The 25417-nt window shown below is 40.7% G+C and overlaps 1 protein-coding gene across 14 annotated transcripts in view; it reads left to right on the plus strand.

Annotated features, from left to right (window-relative positions):
- The window catches only part of Tanc1 (tetratricopeptide repeat, ankyrin repeat and coiled-coil containing 1), a 226806-nt gene that overhangs the window by 62172 nt on the left and 139217 nt on the right, over nucleotides 1-25417 (plus strand). For 3 of the 14 annotated variants that reach the window (XM_046462306.2, XM_058584932.1, XM_058584931.1), the window contains exon 3: nucleotides 20885-20964. The exons of 10 other annotated variants lie outside the window; for them this stretch is intronic. In XM_046462306.2, coding sequence (XP_046318262.1) covers nucleotides 20904-20964 — 61 coding nt within the window. In that variant the 5' untranslated portion in view covers nucleotides 20885-20903. Of the gene's footprint in view, nucleotides 1-1737; nucleotides 2340-20884; nucleotides 20965-25417 lie in introns of those variants that run through there. One more of the 14 variants, XM_058584933.1, reaches the window with a different exon arrangement.

The raw sequence follows: 25417 nt of genomic DNA on the forward strand, positions 1-25417 counted from the left end.
AGTCTCTGCATGCACAAACCTATTAGTGCCTCTGCCCTGCCAAGATGGTTTTGTTGGCCCAAACGTGACTACACATGATTCCGTCCTTCCTTTTGGCAGTGTGGTTCGGCAGTGTTGCTAAGATTGACTCAGGCCAGAGCCTTGTTGTCTGTGTGTTTGTGCATGGAGAATTCCCTTGTGTTTTCCATGACAGGTGTTTCAGCAAAAGGAATATTTCCAGAGAAATAGGCTGAGTCAGTTACGGGGAGCCTCTCATTGTAATCCCAACCAGGAAGTAGGCCTTGAGCATCTGACTCTTGTTGGGATAAGAGCAGGAGGGTGGTAGTGGATCAGACCAGCCCTTGAGAAACAGGAGGGCTGTCAAGGCAGATTGAGGCAAAGGCTGAAATGTAGGTAGCAGCCTGGTGTCTTGAGTGCAGACGAAGGACCCGTGAGGTTACTTGGTGCTGAGGCTGTTTGAGTGCCTGGAGGATGACCAGTCCCCACAGTGGGAGAGAGGTGTTTCAGGGTGAGAGAAGCTGGACAGCAAAGGTGTGAAGCTGGGCAGTGTGTTTGGGAATGGTGAGTGGAGAGAGCTGGAGCTCGGAGGAGGAGTGAGGTGCAAAGGCTGGCGAGGAGGACTCGGGTTTGAGGGTTGGAGAAAGGCTCTTGGGCTCCTTAACCTTTCACTGTGGATTGGGCGACAAACCCACTGGCCTTATATAAAGAGAATCTGAGGGAGTGGAGGTAAACCTGACTTTGCATCAGTACCTTGATCAAGATCCAGCAAGTGTCAGCTTGGCTGTAGAGAGGTGTCCGCTCTTCCTACACCCTGGAATCCTTTCCTCTCCAACTCTGCTGCTGTGGGGTTTCCACTGAACTCCGTGCTGTTTGTCCCCTGGGGTGGGTGTGCTGACAGGTTTTCTTGTTCGAGTTCTCCTGCCAGCCTTCTGTGGTCTGCTTGTCTGGAGGAGCTTTCCAGGTGCCTGGAGTGAGTGAGTGAGACAGCCACTGTCTGTTGCAGGCAGGTGGAGCCTGGGGTGAGGTGAGGTGAGCAAGAGCCCGGGGACGTGCTGATGCAGGATCCGTGCTAGGACAGGTCAAGTGTTCCCAGAGAGGGTATTTTCTGAAAAAATTTGAGGGCCTGCAAAGTAAAACAGGCTTTTATTCAAAGATGATTTGTTTTTAAAAACCAACATCTAAAATATTTTTTAGTTGTAGATGGACACAATATCTTTATTTATTTTGATGTGGTGCTGAGGATCGAACCCAGTGCCTCACACGTGCGAGGCAAGCGCTCTACCACTGACCCCAACCCCAGCCCCCCAACATCTCACTCTTAAAGCACTCTTATTAATAATGTGGAAGCTCTACCACCTCCTTTCAAAGCTTTTCTAATTTTATTGTGTCCATATCAGAGGGTTTTATTTGGGTGGGGGGTGCCTTTTATATGGTGTCTAGTACTTTTCCACTGAAAACTTTAATTATCTTGTTTTATAGTTTATATGCATAGTCATACAACTGCTAAAATTTTTTCAAGTTGTTTTTTTTTGAGACAGGATCTTGCTATGCTGCCTAGGTTGGCCTTGAATGCTTGGGCTCAAGAAATAATCCTATCTCAGCCTCCCAAGTAGCTGGGACTATAAGCACGCGCCACTGCGCCTGCCTTCAGATTTTTAATAAAGTTAGACTGACTATCTCTTCTTTATCACTGTCATTCTCCTGCTCCTTGTTTCCTATGAAAAATGTTGTCAGGTTTAATTACAAGCCTCCTTCTGGCTCCCAGGAGACAAATAAGGGAGTGTTTACAACCTGCCTTACCTCTGGTGCTCCTAATAGTTGGCTTTTTGAGGTCGCATCAGTTGAAGCTGGTGGCTCCTGTCCTCTTCCTGTTAAAATATTCTGTCCTACAGACTCCTGTTAAAATATTCTGAGTTATGTCGCCCCAACCCTCTACCCCACTGGATTTCAAGGAGGAATTTGCTAGTTGTGTGTCTTTAAAAACTTGAGAAAGGTTTCTAAGCCTGGGCTGTGGCTTATGTGTAAGTTGTGAAACAGAAGTACCCACTTCAAGGGGACAAAGGGACGCTGGAGGCTCCTAGTGGGTGAGGTCTTTCATCATCCAGTCCTTTTTATTTGTGTTTCCTGTCTCCATTGGTTAGCACGGAGGACAACTCAAGTGTTCCCTTCTTTCCTACAAGGAGAGAATTAGCTGAGAAATGGTTCTCTAATCCCATGTGAAGTGAGCACAGCTTGGAGAACTGATTCAGCTGCACTCAGCTGCCCACATGAGAAACAGGTGGAAACTCCCAGGACATGAATGATTGATTGCGGGCATGAAGGCTGACCCAGGCCCTTCTGTAGGTGTTGAAAATACTCTTCCATGGAGGGCTGGGGTGGTCAAGGTTAAAGCTGCTTCCAAACCTCTGTGAGGTTGGTTAGTTGTTTTCTTTCTTTCTCTTTTTGTGGTGCTAGAGATCCACCCAGGGTCTTGCCTATGCTAGGAAGCTCTCTACCACTGAGCTACATCCCCAGTCTCCCTCTGTGAGTTCTTGAAACATCCATGTGATGTGCCTGTGTACTTTGCTATCTGTCCTGTGTGACTTGCCAGCAGGATTTAATTCTCTGCACTCACCTCTCCTACCATATCCTGCTTATCCATAAGGAACAGTGACTATATTGCTCTTTAAAACTCTGGGGGATCCTGCTGAAAGGCAAAGCTTCTCAACAGGGGCGGGGCAGGGGAGTGCATATTAGGATCTCCTGTGAAGCTATAAAAATTTAAATTCTGGGATTCACCCCACGTGTGCTGAATGAGAATTTGGGGTGGAGTCCCTGCTATGTGGTTTGTGCGTGCATGTTTTTAAATAAAGCTTAAGAGGAGATAGTGTGTATCCTCAGGTAAGATGGAGGGCCACATGTCAGATTAGTTACCAGAAGATCCAGTTAAATCTCCAGCTTAGATTCAGTGGTGCCTACAAAAAGTAAGTAGTATTTTTAGGGGAACACATCTCAGAATTCTCAAATGTCTGAGCCTTTTGCTATATGTGTCTGACTGTACTAGCTATTAATATTTGAGATGTTTAACTTTTTGAAAAATATTTGTATGTGGAGTTGACTTGAAAACAAATGCTTTCTTAGTCTGAACAGATGTTTGGGGGATTTTTTTTTTTTTTTAACTTCACCAACTAGTTTCACCAGTTTATACTGCCAAGCCAAACATTTCCTCGCACCATAATATGTATGGTAGAACCATTTTATAACTTAAAATTGCATGGGAACAACATTTTCTACAATTATAACTGTACAAAGAATGAGATAAATGACATTGAAGAGCAATTTGCTAAACTCAGCAAGAGTTAGGAGAGTTATTTTTATTTAGAAATCCAGGTGGAAATCTGCTGAAATAGACTTTTACAGGAGATTTGCATATTGAAACCAAGCCTTTCTACCTGTGCTAACAAATTTCACAAAGTTAACATTGAAACAGCAATTGAAGTATATTTTCCTTAGAGATTTATTGGACAGGATATTTATTTGGTAAGTTATCAGCTTTTCCTTCTCCAGGTTTTGTGTGCCAGAGAATTAGCTGATTTTTCTCCTTTCCTGGGATCAGGAAGTAGATAGGAATTTAATGGCAAAGATCGTGTTGAATGATTTTTGTGGTTTTTAAACATGTCTCTGTGTTGCAAATTCCCTCTCTATGAAAGAAAACCTCACAACTCATTGCTATTTGAGGTTGGTTTTGGAGAATGGTGAGGTTCAGTTTTGAAGTTAAAGAATTTTGGAGTTTAGGAGGGACCTCACAGATGGCCTATCATCCGATTTCATTTGCCTCAACAATAGAAATTGCTTCTGTTGAGGTCACAGGTGGCCTCTGATAACTGAGCCCTGTGGTCACTTTGTAGCCCTGGACATGACTTTTCTGTAGCACTTGATAGTACTGCCCATCCTCCCTTGAAGCCTTCCCTCTGGGTTCCTTTTTGTACATTAGTGACTGTTTTGCTTTTCCTTCTTTCATTTCTACCTGGGTCCTGCTGTGTCTGCCCGTATATGTTCAGGTTCTCTGGACCAAGTTCATCCTTGGTGGCTTTCTTTTTAGTCTGCTCAGCCCCTTTGGGAATCTCAGTACTTCCAAGGCTTCAGTCACTACCCACATTAATGACCCCCAAATCTCTGAGTTCACCACATCTCAATCTTTTGGACATTTCTACTTGGATGACTCATAGGCACTTTTAATGCAGGATATCGAAACTGAACTCATTTCCTCCTTAATTATCATCTGCTTCCTGTCCCTCTCCAAACCTCTCACCCCCATGTTTCCCTCAGCTTTTCCCATTTTGGTTGTTGGCTCTACTTTCTACCCTGTCACTAAAGCCAGAAATTTGTGACTCATGTTTCTCTCTTTCTTTGTCAGCCCCATATTTTAATTGGCAATTAAGTTCTATCATTTTAATATCCTAAATAAAAGTGGAAAATTTAAGTCATTCCACCGACATTTAATTGTGGGTTTTAAGACCTATAATTGGGCCTGTATACGTAGATATGAGACACTTGAGTCCATTTGTTATACACATTTTATGCTAGACACAGCCCTAGGCATTTGTCAAATATTATTTCTGATTTTCACAACTGTCCTTAGGTCTGCCATCTAGGTTCAAAGAGAGTAAGTATAGTCCCAGGATCACAGTGCAAGTAAAGAGCAGTGGAGTTGGGATTTAAACTGTGGGTTGGTCAGCCTGACTCCAAAGACTTTGCCATCATGCCACCCTGTCTTGCTCTGTTTGCATATTGCCACATGTTGTTTTAGACTTCTGTCAAGTAGGTTGACTCTGAGGGCAAGAATTGGGTCTTATTCAATTTTTTCCCTCAATCAAAATACCTTAAAAAAAAAAAAATTTTTTTTTTTTTTTTTTTTTTTTTGGCTGGGTCCTGGAGATTGAACCAGGTATATGGTATACAAGTACTCTACTACTGGCTACAACCCCAGCCCTTTTTACTTTATTTTGAAACGGCGTCTCAGTGTTGCCCAGGCTGGCTTCAAATTTTGATCCTCCTGCCTCAGCCTCTCCCACATAGCTGGGATTACAGGTGTGTCATTGTGCTCGGCTTGGAGATTATATATATATATATATATATATATATATATATATATATATATTTATTTATTTATTTTTTTTGTTTTTGTTTTTGTTTTTTTCTTATCAGTGTGGCTGTGCTTTGGATGTGGTTTTTCCCCTCCAAAACTCAAGTTGAAATTTAGTCCTTGTCTAAGTGTTGAGAGGTGGTGGACCTTTAACAAGTGATTGGGTTGCTAAAAGGGATTAAGGCAGATCTCAAGGGAGTTGAATTAGTTACCTTAGAGTGGACTGTTGTAAAGTGAACATTTGGAGGCCTCTCCCACTTTTTCTCCATGTTTCAGCATGAGACCCTCCTCAAATGGTTGCTGCCTATCGTTGGACTTCAACTTCCAGACTTGTAAGCTGAACATACTTCTCTCCTTTATAAATTACTAGATCTCAATATTTTGTTACAGAAAACAGATTAAGGCAAGCACTTAAAGACATGACTCCAGGAACACTGTGGTCCAGGTTGCCTATGGTTTCATCGGTGGCTGTCTATGGCCAACCCTAGTGTTAGCTGTATGTTAGCCAGATAACCTGAGACAGAGACAGTGGGGCCGTGCTGCTTGCCCTCAAAACCTTCTTATGAAAATCAAAGGAGGTGGCATGAGGGAAAGTGCCTTAAAATCCAGGGGCATTTTTTTGAAAAGTTGTTTAGATGTGAGAGCTGATGGTTTGGCTAGTGCGGATGAGCCTCTCTTTGTTTATAAAAGACAGCGTGTGAAAATATAAACTCTCCGGATTTCTTAAGTTCACGCTGATTAAATCATTCACATGCAGGCAGTATTAAAGACAGAAAAGGCTCTTTCAAGGAAAGACCTCATGAAAGATAGTCCACATAGAACTAGTTTTTGTTCTTAGTAAAACTGTTTTTAGAACAGAACAGGTTATGATCTATACAAACCAGATGCCACATAGGTATACAGGTGCATTAAAGCACAGTCTGCTGAAGTTTTCTTTATTCTCTTAAGCTGCTCTTGGGAGGATGGCTTTGAACCTGCTTGTGTTGTACCAAAATGAACTGTTTTGTTTCTTCTTGGGTCCTTTTGCCCTATTCTTAGGAGGACATGCTATTTTTTTTCCCCTCTTAGTAATTCCCCCTTTCCATCAGAGTTTGGTAACAAATTTAGCCTAAGGAGAAGGTCCCTTCCAATATATAAAACTAATTTGTCGTCACTGTAGAATTTGGAAATTAACTTTCTGTGTCCTACAAAATTGCATAAATTTTGGGTCCAAACAGAATATATTTTGCAGGTTGTTTTGGTTGACCCTGACAGAGAACATACCTAAGTGGTCACAGCCAGTACTGCCCACACTTGATTATCAGAGACCTAAAATGTCAGATTTAGTGAGGATTATGCTGCTCCATGATGAAAAGATTCAGGAAGAATTTGTGTGACTTGGAAGGAAGGAGACCAGTGGTCTGGGAAGCATGGATCCTGAGGAGCTGCGGCAGGAACAAGCGGGGATCCTGAGAGACAGGAATCAGAAACTGGGCTGGGGCCCAGCAGTCTGTGGCTTAACAAGCCCTCGGGTACACATCAAGGGCATAGCTAATGTTACAGAAGTCAGCCTGGACACTTCTAGAGGAGACCAATGGAGGAACAGTGGGACCGTAGTCCTTTGCTTATGACATAAGCAAGGAGGCCATAGGATGTAGACTTTTGAGCAGGAACTTGGAACATAGGTGGTGAGTGCATTTTGGAGGTGGGGAAAGAGGAAGAGTTAGCAAGTTTAGTTTTGGACACATTGAGTTTGTGCTGCCAGGGTTGATGTCAGCAAGCTGGAAATGAAGTACAGTAGTAACACAGGCAGAACTATGGAAAAGATAGTCATTAGCATGGAGGCAGCAGTTGCAGAGGGCTTTTTGATCCTTTTCCCAAGGAAAGTGGTACAGAGAAAAATGAACCAGGGATAGCGATTATGTGGGATTGAGTGTTTGATATTATGGCATCCAGCTTTTCTGTCAGAATGATGAATGAATATGTTTAGGAATACCCAATTATGTCATTTAAAATAAGACCAGATTTTCGGAGCAGCATTGCACTTTTGCCACAGTGCTATCTCTAGGCTCCATGCTATGTACTGGGGACCTGTTGTCTGCCATTTTATCTTGGGATCCAAGGAGTAGGGTGCAAGGCAAGGTTCTAGTATGTGTTTTCCCCCAGAGGAGGAAAGAAAGTGAGATGTTGCCTGCTAAGGTCTGACCCGGAGCAGGCTGCTGAGATTCTAAGTCTCAATTTCCTTCTCTGTTGAAAGAAGATAATTATAGTTCCTACCTTGATGCTGCTGTGAAGACTAAGCAAGATATCTGTGAGATATCTTCCCCTCCTCCTGCTTCTGTGGCCAGTTGTTTTGTAGAATAAAGGTCTTATATTTGTAATAGACTTACCAGGAGATAATTTTAAGAAGGCATGGTAGAAGTCTAAATTGGAGACGTGGTTTATTGTTTGCAAGGCATTATCAGCACTGGGAAATATGGGCTTCATTAGGTTTGAGAAAAGGCAGAAAGAACTTGGGAAGTTTTACTGCCTAAAAACAAGATTGATATTTTTTTAAAAAATTATTCTATATATTTAGCTTTGTTGCAGACTTGCATATTTTTCTGTAACAGAAAGATAGTTCATTGAGACCATGAAGACTTGGTGCATCTGTACGACATCTTCATTATTTGTAGAACAAGTTCACATGGACAGTCCAATTCAAAGTCATTTGAGAAACATATGTTCTGTTTTCCACTGGGTTCTAATTGGGCTGTTTTTCCTTAAACACGGCTTTTGGACCACACACTTATGTTGGGAAATACTGCTGTGCTACATATACAAGAAATGTTTAAGGAACATTTTCATTTTGCAAACAAGCTTCTGAACACCCCCCAAGGCCCTGCCCTAAGAAAAGCAATCTGTGTGTGTATGTGCAGCATGTGTGGTTTCCACGCTACTTTGCAGTACCAATTTTGTTCTTTATGTCTGAGATACCTATCATACTGTCTGTATATGTGAACAGTCTGTGAACAAAGGTTTTGCTGCAAACTCACTGAGGACTTTAGTTGAACCTTTTACTGGGTTTTAGAGAAAAAAAAAAAAAAAACCTGATGTCCATACATGGCATGTGACCTTCCTTTGAATGTAAAGATTGAACTTCATAGGTTTGGTTAAGGTTTTATGGGAGTCCTAAAAATAATATCTGCCATTTCCAAACAAAGGAGTTACTCTATAATTCATAATTCAGCTGGAGGGATTTTTCCCCCCTGTTGGGTTGGGTTTGATGTCTCCAGGTTTTTTGAGAGCTAACATCTCAGGTCTTTTAGAGTGGCACAAGGCTTGCATCTTTCTGGGAAGTTGGGCTGCTGCCACAGCTGAAATCATGAGCCAGACTTAGGTAATTTTATTAGTCTAGAAAAAGAATTGTGCTCCTGCAGCTGCTGTTGTAGTTTCTAACCATGCGAACAAAAACCATCTCAGTTACCCGAGATCCATGAGAAATTGGCGCTGGCCCAATGTAAGTCCATGTATTTTAGACTAAATTATATTTATCTTCCTGTGGGAATCCCCTGATTGAGGTGTACAGCTGGGGAATGGCCTGTTGTATGAGGCAGCGGGCTGGAGAGGTGGTGCCTCAGGTACCAACCTCACTGTGAAGGAAGCTTGACTCATTTTACTGAGACTGTAGTTGCCAGGCCATAAATATTTTTGAAAAGGGGAGTGCACCAAGAAAGCATTAAAACCAATGGTGTGTTTAAAATACTCTTGTCCCAAATATGAGATGTGGCTTTCTCGTTTTTGTATGTTGTCTTACAATGTAAGTTTCCAGGAGCCTTTCTCCTGCAGTGCCAGGCCTGATTATCGCAGATGAGTTAGTATCTTGGTGGTGATGGACGTTCTTGTTAGATAGACCTTTTACAGACTACTTTGAAAACTAATCATGGGAATTGAAATTTAATTGTTAGCCATGTTGCATATGAGGAATACCTGATCCTGTTGAAGTGTGCCAATCTATAAATGACTGTTTTGTTTTCTGGATTTCAGGGGCTCCAAAAATGGGAGAGCTACCATTACTGGAGAAGCACCCGAGCTTTTGGTACCTAAGTCTTAAGCCTGATGCTCTGGGATAGAGTCCTTAACCTTTGAGGTTATTGATTAGACTGGGTGGGAGGTATTCTGTGCTCTTGGGTGGATGGAATAACAACAGAAGAAATCACAACTTTATTTCCACTAACCTCTAGCCAAAATGTGGTCAATAAAAACACATAACGCATAACATCGGCACCTGTCACTTTGACATGTAGAAGTTACAGACTTTTGTATCACATTGTTGGAGAGAGTTTGAACAGCCATACCCATTTGTTGCTTTAAAAGCAGTTGTAATTATTAGGCCTGCTGCTCTCTTATTTGTGTTGAGAAGCATCCATTACCATCCCAACATTGCTTTTCAAGTATTTTGATGTTGGTGTTTCAATATGATTCATTTTCTTTGTTATATTCTACTCAAAAGACATTAAAAAACATGATTCTGCAATTTTGTCATATTTATTTATGTTTGCAGAGCTGGGGATTAAACCCAGGCTTTCCACATGCTGGGCAAGTGCACTACCACTGAGGTAACCCCCAGCTCTTCAAAAGCATTATTCTGGTTAGAGGTTCCAGATTACTGAAGCACCCAAGTTACAAATTTATAAAAAAGGATGGCACCCTTTTATCTTTCTTGCCTTGTTTTAAGACGGGATTTGTTAATATTTAACCTGAAACCTGGGTTTGTTAACGTTAAAAAAATCTCCTTATCACTTTTGGCTTTTGTTTTCTAGCATGACACATCTGAGTTTTGTCATCTGGAGTTCTGGTATTCCCCGTCTGGGCTGTTGGAGTCAATTAAAAATAAAGCCATCATGCATACCCTTGTGATCTGTCTCAGAGGCCCTGGTGGCAGTTCCCTATAAGATTGCTTCCTGCAACCAAATGTTTATGGCTAAAAATGGTTTCCCTTATAAATCTCAGATGAGGACAGCAATGCATATGCTTATATTTGCTTTAGCTCTGGGGAGAGGGGATGCTTGTGTGGCTTGCATGAATTTGATTCAGTTCTCCGTTGTATTATCACTGCAGGCATACCCTAATTAAATTTAGAACTTGGTGTACAAGGTTAAAAACCTACTAAGTTTGTTAGACTATGTAAAACTGCCTAGAGAAAGAAATAGAGGGCATCAGACTATTTTTTTGGCACATTCTGTCACGTCTAAACTGTCATACAATTCAGTCACTGAGAAATGGAGTGGCTTTTTGAGTTCCTCTTTAACATAAGAGGATAAGTGGCCAAGTGTTCAGAATGGGAGAAGCATTGCGCATGTGACACAAAGTTCTCTGCTGCAGATAATTCTTCCCCTTGGCGTTCTGGCCCAGCTCCCAGTGTTCTTCCCCTGTGGGCCAATGAACTCAAGAGCTCGCTCCTTTAGCATGTATTCTGTTGCATGGTGCCTCCAGGTCATAACACTGTAGTTTGAAAGAATTCAGATTAGTTGGACCCCTAGCAGAACTTGAGGGACAGATTTGAGGCATGGGGTTCTGCTCTGGGTATGTGGTCAAAAGTTAAATTTGGGGGGGGGGCATTTTGGGCAATTTCCCCCATGCGCTAATGTTTTATACTTCCTCACAAAGTCCCTGAGAACTAGTCTTTCTGGTTTTTATCCAAAAAAGGAGGCATAGCATAGAGACTGAATGTTCAGACTCTAGAGCCAGATTGCCTTGATGACCATATACAGGCTGTGTGACATTGGGCAAGTCACTAGCCTGTCTGTGCCTCTGCAAAGTGGTTGTGAGGATTAAATAACTACTTAGGTGCTAAGTACTCAGCACAGAACCTGGCAAGTGTGGTAAGGGTTGCTGGATGCACATTAAAATCATCTGGAGGAGGTTAAAAAAACCACATGGGTATTAGGAACTCCCATCCTAATGAAATTAGGTCTTGGAGAGATTATAACCTTGTTCATAGGCATTACAATTCACCAACAGAAGAGGAGGAGGGGATTTTGATGTCTTTTATTCGGGGGCATTAAGTGAAAGATTCATCTGTCAGCTACATAAGCAAGAGATTTTTCTGTAATGAATAGCTGCCTTTCATGGGGCATCTTTGAAGTTGTCTGACCATTTTCACTTTGAGGCCAGATGCAGTGCAATTTTAAAAATTTAATTCCTTTAGATTTATAAAACCAGAGTTCATTTGGCTGGCACTGATTGATTGAGTGCCTTTTAGCACTTTTGAAAAATGTCTTCAAGTTCTCTTCTCTTTTCATACTGAAAGCTTATCATTCAGACCACAGCCTTCTCTGAGGGGTTCCTTTTACTTTGGCGATGGTTTATCAGCTACTGTGACTTAATTGGTCTTGTTCATGAGAAATAAAGTCTCGCACTTAAAGTGATAGCACATGTTGGTGGAAGAGACCTGAGGTTACCCAGTCCAGCAGGAAAGGGAGCGGCAGTCCCATCAGGTGAGCCTTTGAAAGGTGATATAGCTTGCCCCAAATCACTGTGTGTGGATTGTCTCTTGTTCAGGGAGTTGATTTCCATACATCAAGAAGGTGGTCAGTTCAAGTCGGAGTTTGTAGCCCTGTTGTATGATACAAGTAGGAAGTGTAACAGGAAAGAGAAGGGACAGAGAAAATGCCATTCTCACAGTGTGGTAATTACAGAACTCAGGGCTGTAACAAGGCTTGGAATCTGGATCTTCAGGGAGGTGTACTGTGGCCCACGTTATGTGTGAGTGAGAATGAGACTGTGTTCAAGACTGTGGTCCATATTCAAACCCCAGTGTGTTCTTGAGTTTTTGTCCTCATGGCCTCTGGGACCCCGTGTTGGTGGTAGTTTCTGAGCCCTCGTTGGCTGGATGTGTGACTTCTATATTGTCACTCCGGTACAAAGCCATTTTTGTGGCTTGTACACTGTGTTTTCATGGATACTTCCTGTCTTCTCTCCCCTGAGTTCATCAAGGATTTTGGAGGCAGCCGCTCAGTACCTCAACTTTTAAGTCAGATCTGGGTTCAAGTCCCTGCTCATCCTCCTCAGTTCTGTGAGCTTTACCATCCTTTGAAGTGGTCCCACAATCCAAAATTTAAGATTCATTTAAAAGAACCAGACTCTCCAGCTTCCTGGTTTATTTGCTCCAACAGTGTTTGTTCTTTGATCTCTTAGAGATACCCTTGCTTTTCTCTCTGGCTGTTCTTCCAGGGTGTCACTCTCTTCCTGTCCATCTTGTTTCCGTGGCACAGCACTCTGAGCACTTCTGTGCTGCAGACGTTCTGATCATCACTGAGTCCTCTCATCCTCTGGGTGGTTCTTTCTTGGAGCCAAGCATCAGAGGAGGCTCCGCAGTTGCATCGTTTGGTCTGTACCCTGGTCTTGGCCTGGCCCATCCGAGCTCTTCAGCTGTCCTTTGGTCTTGCACTTGCCTTCCTCTCCTTTTCTACAGGGCTATTTTGAACCTTCACTTCTTTCCTTATTTTATTTCTTCACTGAGGAGATGGAAACATGAACTTTCTTAGCTTCCTGCCCATGTTTGCAGACATTGTTGTCTTCCTCCTCTATCTTGACTTTGTCCCTTGTTGCTTGGCAGAGTAGATACTTTGGGGACATGTGTAGAATGAAAACACTGCCATTGCTGGTGCAAGGATGAGAATGGTATGATACCTTTTCTTAGCTGTCATAGAGTCACAGCCGAGAGTCCTATAACAAATGACAGGTTAACAAGAGACGAGCTCAACAATATGAATCCAACTTTTATGTGAAACAGGGCCTTCAGAAATGAGGACCCAAAGACCCGGGGATAACTGTCCACTTTTATGCTTCGGTTTGAAGAAAGTACCGCAGCAGAACTGAGTGAACAAAAGGGTATGATGGTAATAGACTAAGGGGGGCACCCAGCAAGTCCTGTCTGTTCAGATTCTTCTTGTACTGCTTCTGTAGCTTTTTTTTTTTTTTTTATTCCTGGTGTGGGGCAGGACTCTCCTGGTATGAAAGCCTTGTGTATCAGACAAAGTGGGTCTGAGAATTTCCCTATGAATAACTCCTCCATGGAGAGGCAGGGGAAGGAACTGGCGTAATAATTCCAGCAACTGGTCTGTAATCCCAGCAATTTGAGTCTGAGGCAGGAGGATTGCAAGTTTGAGGCCAGCCTCAGCAATTTAGTGAGACCCTGTCTCAAAAGGACTGGGAATGTAGCTCAGTGGTTGAGTGCCTGTGGGTTCAAGTCCCAGTACTGCCCCCCTCAGTAAAGGGGGTGGCAGGGAAACATTAAGGGAAAATTTCTAGGTTTTATGGCTTTCTTTAGGGGAAATGGTTTTCAGTTTCTATGACTCACCTAGGAAAGGAGGAATTCTGGTTTCCCTTGGGGAAGAAAGCGAAACAGGAGAAAGGTCAGAAGGTCAGAGAGACTTTGCATCTGAAGCCTATCATTCTCCTTCAGTTCAAAGTACTTGGCAGGCCAAAGCTAGGGCATTGTTTTCTGAGCCCCAACACTAGCTCAGTGCTCATTCCTCAATTAGAAAATCAGATTGTTACCATTTTTGTCTCTTATTAGCCCCAGAGAGCCTGGGCAAGCTTCTCCGTTGCTCAGGGCTTTGCATTTTAACTGAGGATGTTGAACTTACTTTAATTCATTGAAGAATAACAGTGTTTTGAGGCACAACCATTCCTTTTGAGAATTATAGATCGATTAAAATTATGTTCCTCCATAGCCATTCCTTTTTTTTCTAATTGTTTTTATTTTTGTAGTTGTAGATGGACAGCATACATTTGTTTTGTTTATGTGCTAAGCAAGTGCTAGGCGAGTGCTCTGCCACTGAGCTACAGCCCCAGCCCTCTACAACCATTCTTGATGTTAAAGTGAGAAAACATACTGTGGGGGTTGGGATGGGGAAAGTCCTGAGGCTTCCAGAGGCTCCCAGCTGTGGGGAGCAGGTGATAAGCAGGTAAAATGGTAGAAGGCTTCTAGAAGACAGCAAGGTGAGTGTCGAGGTGGCTTGTGAAATTCTTTGCTTTTTCTAATAGAAGTGATACCTGAGTGGTCACAATAGTGATAATTTTGCAGGTATTTTGTCTCCTGTTAGGGAAGGAAGGTAAGACTTGGGTGGGAGCATATGTGAGAGGGAATTCAAGAGCCTATGGTGAGCAGGAGCTCACCACAACAGCCACTGTCCTCAGAGGCACAGCGATTATTGCCAGAAATGCTGCCCTTTGTTACTTCCTTGTCTGAGCCCATCCTGGTTTGAGAGGGAAAGTACTGATTTTAGATTTTGGCTTTTCTGTCATTGCCCCATCCCTTCTGGGTACATATTTGAAATACCAAAATAAAACCTTCCTGTAGCCAGTGCTTCAGATGTCCTCACAGAACAGATGCTGTTCTGTAAATGTCCTGTTCTTAATGTATAAACTAGATAATTTTGACCATAAAATTGCAAATTAGTTCATGGTATCAAAAGAATTCTAATTTTTTTTGGTGTGGGGGGGTAGTGGGGATTGAACTTAGGGGTGCTTTACAACTGAGCTACACCCCCAGGTCTTTTTATTTTTTTGTCTGGACACAGGGTCTCACTAAGTTTCTGAAGCTAACCTTGAACTTGCAATCCTCCTGCCTCAGCCTCCGGAGTTGCTGGGATTATAAGCATGCACCACTGCTCTCAGCAAGAATTCCTAAATTGTTAATCAAAATCTCTTGCCATTGATTTTGATTTCCTTTCCACAGTAAACTCGTTACGTTTATTTAAAGATACTTATTGCATATAAGGTACATTGCTGGTGCTATGGGGGATTTGTAGAGTTCAACCTTTTCTACCATAATTTTGATTGATAATCATATATCAGTATGAGGTGGGATACAGAATTGGAGAAAATACATCTTTTAAGTCACTGGAGCCTGGGTAGGCTTTACAGAGGAAGCAGGGTTAAAAGTTGAACTGAATAAATCCCTCCACAGTATATAAAAAATGACTTTTGTATACAGAAGAAAGTAGGTTTATTTTCCTCTAAAAATGAAATTTCTTTAAGATAGTTATAAAATGAGGACTTCTTTCAACAAAGTTGTGTAGTAATATTCTAGCAACTTTAAATGATGACTTTAAAGAGTCAGAGGTATTTGTTTAAAAAAAAAACTCTGTCTGAAACAACTTACATATATCTTACTACAGAATATTTTAATCACAGGTCAAAAGTGATTTTATCATAACAGTTTCCACCTAATTTTGAGTTTGAATTTCATGCCTAAAACTTTGCTTTAAAATTCACATTATTTATGAATGTAAATGTGCCTTCATTTTTAATGACTTAAATCTGAGGTCTTTTTGCCCAAGATAAATCTAACAATACCGAAAGAAACAGTAGAATTGGAGCTTCAGTTTATAGAATGGGTTTGAATAAAGACTGAATGATTGGGCTTTTGTGTTAGTAGAGAGTAAATTACAATTTGCTGGTACCCTCCTTCCCGGCTATGCAAGATAAGAAAACCTGAAAGCCAGTTCTTTCCTTGTTGTAATTGTTTTTCTGGATGTTTTAACTCCTTTCTGGACGAAGCCTCTGCATCCTGGAGAAGTTCCCTTACCTTTCCCAGTTGCATTGCTGAGGGACCAGGTCTGTTGATTCCTAGATTTTTTTTCTACCACAGGGGGCAGAAATGTGAGAGGGATTCTAGAATTTCAAGCATTCATCCATGGGTAGCTCCCCCAACCTCCTGGGATCTTTCAGTGTTGGAGAAGTGGCACTTACTTTCAGGGCCCTTCTGTAACTGCAAGGTTTCCCATAAACTTCAGCCAACAGTTGGGGTGTCCCCTCGCCCCCTTTTGTGTTCTGTATTTGGCTTTGTTTTCTCTTATTTGCTCTATTCTGTATTATTTATCTTGTAGGCTGCTACAGACCTACTGCCACCACCCATTTCCTTTCTTTTGGTAAACAATGGATATTGCTAATACAAAGTTCTAAAGGCAGTCCTGTAGAAGACATGCTTACAACTAGATAAATTGAATTAACTAGGTTTAAAGAAACCTTATGAACGATTAACATTAAGGATGTAAAAAATAGTTCTTAATACTTTTATGCAACATAATTTTCAGGGTTTCACTTATAAATATTACTACTATGGCTTTATTTAGTTACATAAAAGCATCTTCAGGATTTTGATCTAAGGCCAATGAATGGTTTGATGGGAGATGGTTCTTAAAAAGTATAAGAGTTATTAGGTATTTGGGATAACTGGTTTGATTTTTTAAAAGTTATTTTAGGTGTGGTTAGGAAAGGATATTATGAAATGCAGCATTTATCTTCCCTCATATTTGATTCCCTGATGTCACTTTGGATTTAACTGAGTTTACTTGCATTCCTGGTGAATGAGAATATATAGGAATGCTCTCTGTCCATTATAAAGTGTTGTAAATATTGGTTGACTGCTTGATTCAGGAGGAAATCTCTCATCTGTGTTCATCGCAGCCTGGTTAAATCTGTCAACAATATTAAGAACAGAGTATGTGCAAAGCCTGTGTTATGGCTTCTGTTTGTATGTATTAAAGAATAAACATAGTCAGTGTCCTCAGCTCTGAGCTTGCACTTGAAATTGTAGATAGGCAGTGGCAGTATGGCACTCACAAAAAGGAGAATCTTAATGCTAGTGCTCTTCTGTGATTTCAGACAAGCTATGATATTTGCCATTATGATGGTAAACTTAGGTAGATTGTGTTGTGTTTTGAAATTATCTTGTCATTTTTACCTGGGGTGATTTTAGTTACAATTTAGATGCTAATGTAATATGCTGTGCAGGATTCTGACACATGACAGAGATATGGTACCTTTTCCCCAAAACTTGATATGCTAAAGGAGAAATATCAGAAGTGAAAGTAAGCTTTTAATGGTCTATTTAACTTTTGGAGGTTTTAAGAGGAAGAGTCTGTGGCATCTGGGAAACATAGATAGGGAGTGATAATAGAAAATAAGGGCATTTAGTTGACTTCAAGTCATTAGCCTTCCAGGGGTAATGTCATATTAAAACCCCCTCACCCACCAGTGGTACTGGGGATTGAACCCAGAGGAGCTTACCACTGAGATACCTCTTCATCCCTTTTTATTTTATTTTGATACAAGGTCTCTTTAAATTGCTGAGGCTGGCCTATAGCTTGCGGCCCTCCTGCTTCACTCTCTGGGAGTATAGGCAAGTGCCATCATACCTGTCTTTTATTTTCTTTTAAATGAACTTCATAGGAAATTTTCTTCTAGTTTATTTCAGTTGCAATAACCTAGAGGTTGACCTTTCTTCTTATTGGAACTCATAACTTGATAGCCTAAAAATACAGCCCTTTACCAGTTGAGAGCTGAAGAAGCAAGAAGATCTCCCTGACTCCTCCTGCCCTTTCCCCTGAGCATTGTCATAAAGGAGGTTTTTACTTTCTTGCCTGAAAGTAGGTCATAAGACCTTCATTCCAAGGAGTCCTGCCCTGTACTAAGAGGCCAGGAAGAATCTAAACAAACAGGCCTAAGTACCTTCCTCAGTACTGTCCTGAGTTCTTTCTCATCATCTGCGTGGTTCTCCAGTAGCAACTTGATAGCTTCTGGCAGTTTCTGTTCGATGTGTGGGGCTCTAATCAGCTGGGTCTGAATTACTGTGTCTGGAAGGCTGGTTTACATCATTCTTGTTTTTGTTCTTGTTCATGACAGGACAGCGTTGACCTTTTCAGGGGAAAAGTGACAGTAGTTGAAGTTACTGCTTGAAGGGAAGTGTGAGAGAAAGCAGAGGGTGTATTTAGGGAGCCCTTGCTGGCTGCCATCACAGGTCTGCTTCATGGTGGCATTGCCACTGAAGAATTTACCTTTGTCTTATTTTTGGTCTCCTAACTGGGGTCATAAACTCAGTATTCTGAATGTCTTAAATGGATGGGAGTTGGCAAAGTGACTCCCTTTGACAAAGCTCACGAAAGCTTTTGTTTAAAGCCAGAGTACCGGTTTATTAATTTATGCCCTGAATCTTAGCACAGGTCACACAGTTGTAGTGACTGGACCAGTACACTCTCTCCCCACTGTTGGCAGCTTAAGAAAGGAACCAAATTACAGAGTCAGAACAAGGGGAAGTAGTTGTGTCACACCAATGTTTAAGAGTATCTGGCTCTGATAGTGCACTACATCCATTTCCAGAACTCTGTGGGGTGTATGTTCATAAGTTCATAGATGCTGTCAAGTGTGCTAGACAGTCTTCTTTGGAATATACAGTGTTGGCCTCTCTAGCGTTTTCTTACAGCTGCTCTTTCTAACCATTCCCTTTCAGATGGGCACAATCTTTAGATCTTTTCATAAATATCAGGTTCCAGTTATGGATGCTAGACCAGGAGTATTGGGACTTCCAAATGACTTTGAATAGCTCCATGTGGATCTTTGCTAATTTCAGAACTGAACTTTCTGGGAAGTCTTATTTTTTCCTTTCCCATGTGTGTGTTTGTGTAAGTGCATGTGTACATGTTGTAGTGGTATTAGGGTCCTTGCTTTTGCACTAGGTATAATCCGTGAGTTTCTCTAGGTAACTGAACACTTTTAGAATACAATTCAAGCTCTTTCCCCAGAGTTGCTATTTATGGAGGAAAGCAGGAACTGGAAGAAAAAAATCAGCAGATATTTAATATCCTTTTTCACTTACCTCAAGACCACAGATGTGGAAGATGCGACTATCTTGAAAACAGTTGACATGCTCCAAATCAGCAAGCAAGTTGTCTGGAACGAGACACCAAAGTCAGGGTCACCTTGTCCTTGCTGTGTGGCATGGATGTTCTGAGTGACAGGTTAGATCTGCTGCAAATTGGTACGCAGCTTCATGGACATGATGGGGCTTAGCTGGTCAGACATCCAGGTAAATACAGGCCTCTGGAAGAGTCACCACAGGTTGTACAAGGGGCTGTGGAGAAGCCTTGATGGCATGGCTGTCAGTATTTTTTTTTTTTTTAAGCCTGTAGTCTTTGCTTATTACAAACCCTGAAGCTTGATTGATTACAAAAAGAAAATGTCTGTGTGTATTAGGCATTATGTGTTTAATTTCTCCTGTCTTTTTTTTATATTACAACATTTTGCATGTTTGTTTAAAGCAGGAGAAGTTTGTTTTGCCACAGGTGCCCTATATGGAAGCATACATGCCCTCTTCCAGATTCATTGTTGGCTTTTTACTGAAACCTAGGTCTGTTCACTAGGACCCATTTAAGTAGCATTTAAAAAACAGAATTAGGCTATGAGCCACCCTCTTTGTGTGTAGACTTGTTTGTAAGGCGATTTAACCCTAATAACCACTATGGCTTTTTCCAAATTCTCCCTAAGATATTATCTTCCTAGTATCCCTCCGTTTTGTTTGTGTGTTTGCCCGAAGCTTTTATTGATCTGAGAGGAGAGTCCAGCCAGCCAGCCAGCCAGCCAGCCAGCCAGTCAGTTGAGCAGAGGAAGGCAAACCCTTGTTGGGCCTCTGCAGATTTGGATTATGGCCCTGCTGTAATTAGCTGAGTGACCCCTGGGCAAGTCCGCCTCCCAGGGTCTCTGTTTCTTCATCGATAAAACAAAGCACTTGGAAAAATAAATACAAGCCTGGGCTAAATGATAAGAAAGGTCACTCTGCTTGCTTATGTTGTGTGGTTCTGTGAATGGCAGCACATTGGGGCTCCTTATCCTTCTCAGTGAACCCCACAAAACCTCTGCTTTCCTCCAGGAGTTGAGAGGTGGAAGGGGGTGTTACTGAGGCATTTTTGAAGCATTCAAGTTAGCTAGGCAGGTTCAGGAGCCTTTTTCTACTTATCTCCTCCCTGCCCTCCACTCCCCCAGCTGTTCAAGAGCCATCTGATTGCCTTTTACTTTCCTCACTTAGTGCATCAGCAAAGTTGGGATGGTAACATGACCCACAGGATTTGCTAGTGTTTGGGGTTGTCCAGCCATCATCTGAGTTAGTGAGCGAAGAGAGAGCTGAAGGACATTAGCTTCATGATGAAATAATAGTCTTATTGTCTGCCTCTTGCTATAGGGATGGTTTCCTGTTTCATCTCAGGCCTAGGCTATTCTGTTGTGTTTACAAGCCCAAGAAAGCCCTGCTTAAAAATACAGCTCATTCTGATAAAGAATTTGATCATAATGCCACAGCCCCTTCTACATGCCTTCCTTTCCCATCCCAAAGTCTTAACTATATATAGTAAAAACATACAGGAGTGTGTGCTGTTTAGACATGTTGCCTAACACTAGGGTTAAAATGTGCTCCCCTTAATATTTGTGCTCCCCTTGTATTTGTTCTGCAAATGCTTATTATTCCATTTCAATAACTTTTCAAAATGTTTTCCTTGTGATTATTTAGTGAGTGGTACATGTAAAACATTACCTTAGGCCACAGAGTATACTTATGAACCATTATCTTTTTGACTTCATCTTCTGACATTTCCTTTTTTTGATGAACTAAGGTTGGAAGATGGTATTACCACGCCAGATATCTTATAGTAGTGTACCCAGGTTTAGCCTCAGAACCTTAATCAGATGTGGAATGCTGAGAATGCACTAGTGTGTTTTTCATAACTTACATATACAAGACAGTAAACTTCTGATCACTTCATTAAAAGTCGTTAAACATTTCTTGTGTCTTCATATTTAGTTTCCCACCAGTTTGTTAACAGGAATCTGATAAAACTATAGGTGCTTTTGTATTATCTAAGTGATCTGTATAAACACAGGTTACCACTTAACGTCAGTACACAAGTTGTATTCCATCTTTTCCAACCTTTAACTCCTCTCCCTTCCTTTTCTCCTCAGAGACCAAAGAGTGTTGAAAATGTTAAAGGCTGTGCTGAAGAAGAGCCGAGAGGGAGGAAAGGGAAACAAGAAGGAAACGGGTATGTGTTTAGGAATGGGTTGGGCAAGCACTGTGGGCAGTGTTGGGTAGCTTGGCTCAGGCCGGGTGGATGCTTCTCTGGGGAGTAGGTCAGACAGGGTTAGAACAAACAGCATCCTGGTGGCTATGAGAAACTCAATATATGCCCGAACTTTCTTGTGAAAAGTGGGACTTTGAAAAATTGAATTTGGGTTATGAACCAAATCCTCCCCGCCAGAAGTCTTTAAATGTTCATCATTTTAGCAGGTCATTCAGATCCAGAGGCAGTCAGAGTTAAAGATATTAAGGGATTTGATTTCTAGAAAGCTCTTTCCCATGTTCCACATGCAGTTGCATTTTGTATGTTTGACCAACTGTTTGTTGGCTGACTGAGTCTCATCTTTTTGAGTATCAGATTTTACTCCTAACAGGTGTACTTCCACTTACTGCCAGACTGCTAGTTTTCCTTTTGAGAAGAGCTGCTTAATTTGGCTTGGGTTTCTTTCCTGTCCATAGAGTACTGGTGCATGTGTGGTCATTGTGATCCTAATGGCATTACATGCTGAGTGATGTCTTCAAGGTTATTCTGGTGACCACTCAGTGTTATGCTCTATTTCTCTTGATAGAAAAACTGTGTGATGTCTGCTTGTTTTGTACAAGTCTGGGGGCAGGAATCAGCTACACTGAAATGTTACATTTTACTCTGTAAACTCATGTTAATCTGGTCTTGTTGGTGAATGGCTTGTTTTTTTGAGTTACTATATATCAAATAACATTTCAGTTTTGATTTCTGTTAGAGTACAGGTAAGTACTTTTTACTGAAACTTCATCAAATTATGGTTAACTCTTCAATTTGAAAGATCTTACAATGCCCTATGAGAATATTGTTAATATCTGTTGTTTCTGTACTTCTAAAAGATAGTAAATAGTCTTATAAATGTTTGGGTTATGTGGAACCTGGACAAAATTTTCTATTTATTGCTAATTATCTCTTAAACCAAGTCTGCAAAATGGCAAACTCACCTTAAAAGTAGAGCCTTTATTATAGGTTTGCTGTTAAGATTTCATTATAAGCTTCTCATTTAATGCTTGGGTAAGCAGATACAAAGAATAGAAGAAACCAGATTTTAATGATATAAACAGGAGACTGTAGTTAGCTCATAACCTTAGAAAATCAACTCCTAGCTTTGAATAATTAATTAGAATTGTTACTATGGAGAAATTTTAGTTCACATCATTTCTGTCCAGGGGTACATTCATCCTTTTCTGGGTCAAGGCCAAAATGTCTTTCTCATTAGTTCCTTGAAAGCTGGTAATTTTTTTTTTTTTTTAAGCATTGGCTCATCTGACACCAGTTCTAAAACTTTGTTCTTTAGAAGCCTTTGTAATTTCTAGCATGAAGTTAGGTCCTAAGCTGTCTGTTGGACTGGAGTTGTCAACCAGCAGGTTTTTCACTCAGGGCCAAACTCCCTACACAGTAAGGGAGTCTTTCAAAACAGACCTACCATCCTCTTTGACCAGTGCGGGGCTCATGGGAAATAACAGTATTAATGACTTCAGGCACTCGTGCCTTTCAGACAGGCCAGACGGCGAACACAGTTTGCCTTTGAAACTTTTCCAGCTTCAGAGCATGTGACTTGGGTTTATGTCTCCCTTTGGTCTTTAAGAGCAACTACTGCTTATTCTGAATCCTGTCTTCATAATAATTCCCACACTATGGCTTTTTCACTAACGTAAACCAACTTGGAAAAGCAATGGGAACATTTCTCATAAAGCATCTGTATGGTATGTGCCTGTTTGCTCTTAACTAGAATCTTGCTGTGTGAGGTTGGGAACAAAGACTGGATTTTAAATCCTGATGAACTTATGTCACAAGATGACTGGGGAAAATGTTTGAAATTTGACCATTCGTATGTTGTTCTGTACCAGTGCTCATTATATTAAGAAAAATCAGAACTAGATTTCTCTATAAATTAAAGCTGGTTAATCTACTAAGCCTGCTCTGAAACTTGGGTAATAATTTCTCCTTCAATATGGAAAAATTTTGCTCTACTGTTTCCAATTAAACCAATCTTTGTTGCAAAGACAAAAGAAAAATCTTTTGTGCTTGAACTCATAATCGTATAAATTATGTCTAAAAATTGAGTTAAGCTTTTCATCCTTTATAGATTTTCACTGGCAGTATTTTACTATATGTACTTTTATGTTGAACTTTTTTTGCGAATTTGGAAAATAGAGTTAAATTTAACATTCTTCAAAAGAAACCAAATATTTTTCAGAAGCATCAAAAAGTTGTTATCCCCCCAGCTCTTCTCTTGTACCTAAAAAGAATTATGTATCTACTTTAAAGTATTGGTAAAATGTTGGCAGGTGTTGAAACTCAAGTTATATTTTATAAGGATATTTGAAATATTATAGACAGTGTGATTTAAAGCTGTTGAAAGCCATTGAGTAAACTAAACTCCAAAAAGAGCAAAATTCTCTTTTTGTGATTGTACTTTTTTTTTTTAACTTATGAAATGCTTATAGCTGGCAAAAAGTGTTTTCTGGAGGCTATAGAGGTGTGTTGGAGAATGCAATATTAAAAACTTTAAAATGTTTTTTTCAGGAAACACATTCACCTTGTTCCCACTGTTCCAAGTGAGCTCTGTATTTCTCCTGACCTTGAGTAGACCCAAGTGATCAAAAATCGGTATTAAACCATAATGCAGGGAGAACCAGATGAGGGCATCTGGTTCTTTTCTCCCCTTTCCCTGTTCTTTTATGCTAAGACCTTGATCTAAAATAAGCATATGAGGCACTCTCTTGATTTTAAAGCTCTCCAGAGAGGTTGACAACCTTCTGCCACATATTTATTTTAACTGACCTTTCCTATCAGAAAACTTTCATGTTACTATTATTAAACTGTTACTTAATTTAAAAATTAAATACTGAGTTCTGATATCAAATCTGGAGCTTACGAGAGTTTAGAGTGGATACTAGAGGAACATAGGAAGTTGGCATCTTTTTGGTACCTTGCCACTGTTCAAAAAATATTACAGTAGCAACAAAACTTTAAGAAGAAATGCACAGACTTTATGTTGAAACAAATGATAAAACTTTATTGATAAAATCTTAAAATAAGAATGAATGGAAAGACATACCATATTTCTGAATAGGTAAATATATCATTATTTTAAATTAACTATTTTTTTCCAAAATTATCTTACATTCTATTTAATCTCCAATGAGATCCCTCCTTTGTGTTTTATTTTATTTTTATTTTGTTTTTGTGTGTGGTTTTGGGGATTAACCTTGGGCCTCACACATGCTAATAAAGTGCTCTACCACTGATCTATTATCCCACTGCCCCCCAATCTTTTGTTTTTAAATAACTTCTTTTAAAAGTGCAGTTTCAGGATTTACAGCAAAATTGGAAGGTATGGAGATTTGCCCCACACAGACATGACCTCCCCCAGTATCAACCACCCCCATCAGAGTGGTGCATATATTATAGTTGATGAAACTACATTGATACAATATTATCACCCAAAGACAGAACAAACATTGTTGTTCACTCAGTGTTGAGCAACTCATGGGGTTTGGAAAAATATAAAATATATAATGACATTGTAGTGTCATTCAGAGTATTTTACTTTTGTAAAAGTTATGTCATTTTTTTAACACTACATAAAATGCATATAAAAATTTAACTAAAAAAAAAAAAAAAAACACTTAAGAATATCCAAGGGCTGGGGATGTGGCTCAAGCGGTAGCGTGCTCGCCTGGCATGCGTGCGGCCCGGGTTCGATCCTCAGCACCACATACAAACAAACGTTGTGTCCGCCGAAAACTGAGAAATGAATATTAAAAAATTCTCTCTCTCTCTCTCTTAAAAAAAAGAAAAAAAAAGAATATCCAAGAAAAATTAGAACATGGGAGGTAGGTGCTTGTAAAAGGCTGAGCCTGGTTCACATACCTGAGTTCTAGCTGCAAGAGTGACCAAGAGTGCATAGGGATTTCTTAGCTTCCTTCTATAGGGTGTGGTGGATGTTGCTTCCCACCATCATGTGCATCTTGGAAGATTCTTCAGTTATAGATACTGCTCAGGTCTCCTCCCCTTCAAAAACTAACAAAGCACAGATATCTAGTATGGTTCGTGATAATAACTACTACTTCCGCACAGCAAGTAAATGGCTCAGCTAGTTCTTTGATTTTTTTTTTTTCTCTTCAAGAAATGAAACATAGTTTTATCTAATGTCTGCGATGTAATCACAGCTCACAGTGGATGGTGTTTGCTTTTTCTTTAGAACTTGGAGATTTGGGTCTCCCTTTTGAAGTTTAGCAGGCAAGCCCTCTTGCCTTCCCTATGGGGGAGCTGGCCCCTCTTCATCTCTGTGTCCCCTTTTCTGCCTTCTTGATATTCTTGAGTCCATAATGTTGTGTTCTCTCTCCCTCTCCTAGTTGTTCAGTTGTGGAATTAGGCCCAAGATGAG

The sequence above is a fragment of the Marmota monax genome, unplaced genomic scaffold (genome assembly GCF_021218885.2).
Source record: "Marmota monax isolate L192 unplaced genomic scaffold, Marmota_monax_Labrador192_F-V1.1 WCK01_AAM20220418_F8-fsc00129, whole genome shotgun sequence".
In the NCBI taxonomy this organism is placed as follows: Eukaryota; Metazoa; Chordata; class Mammalia; order Rodentia; family Sciuridae; genus Marmota; species Marmota monax.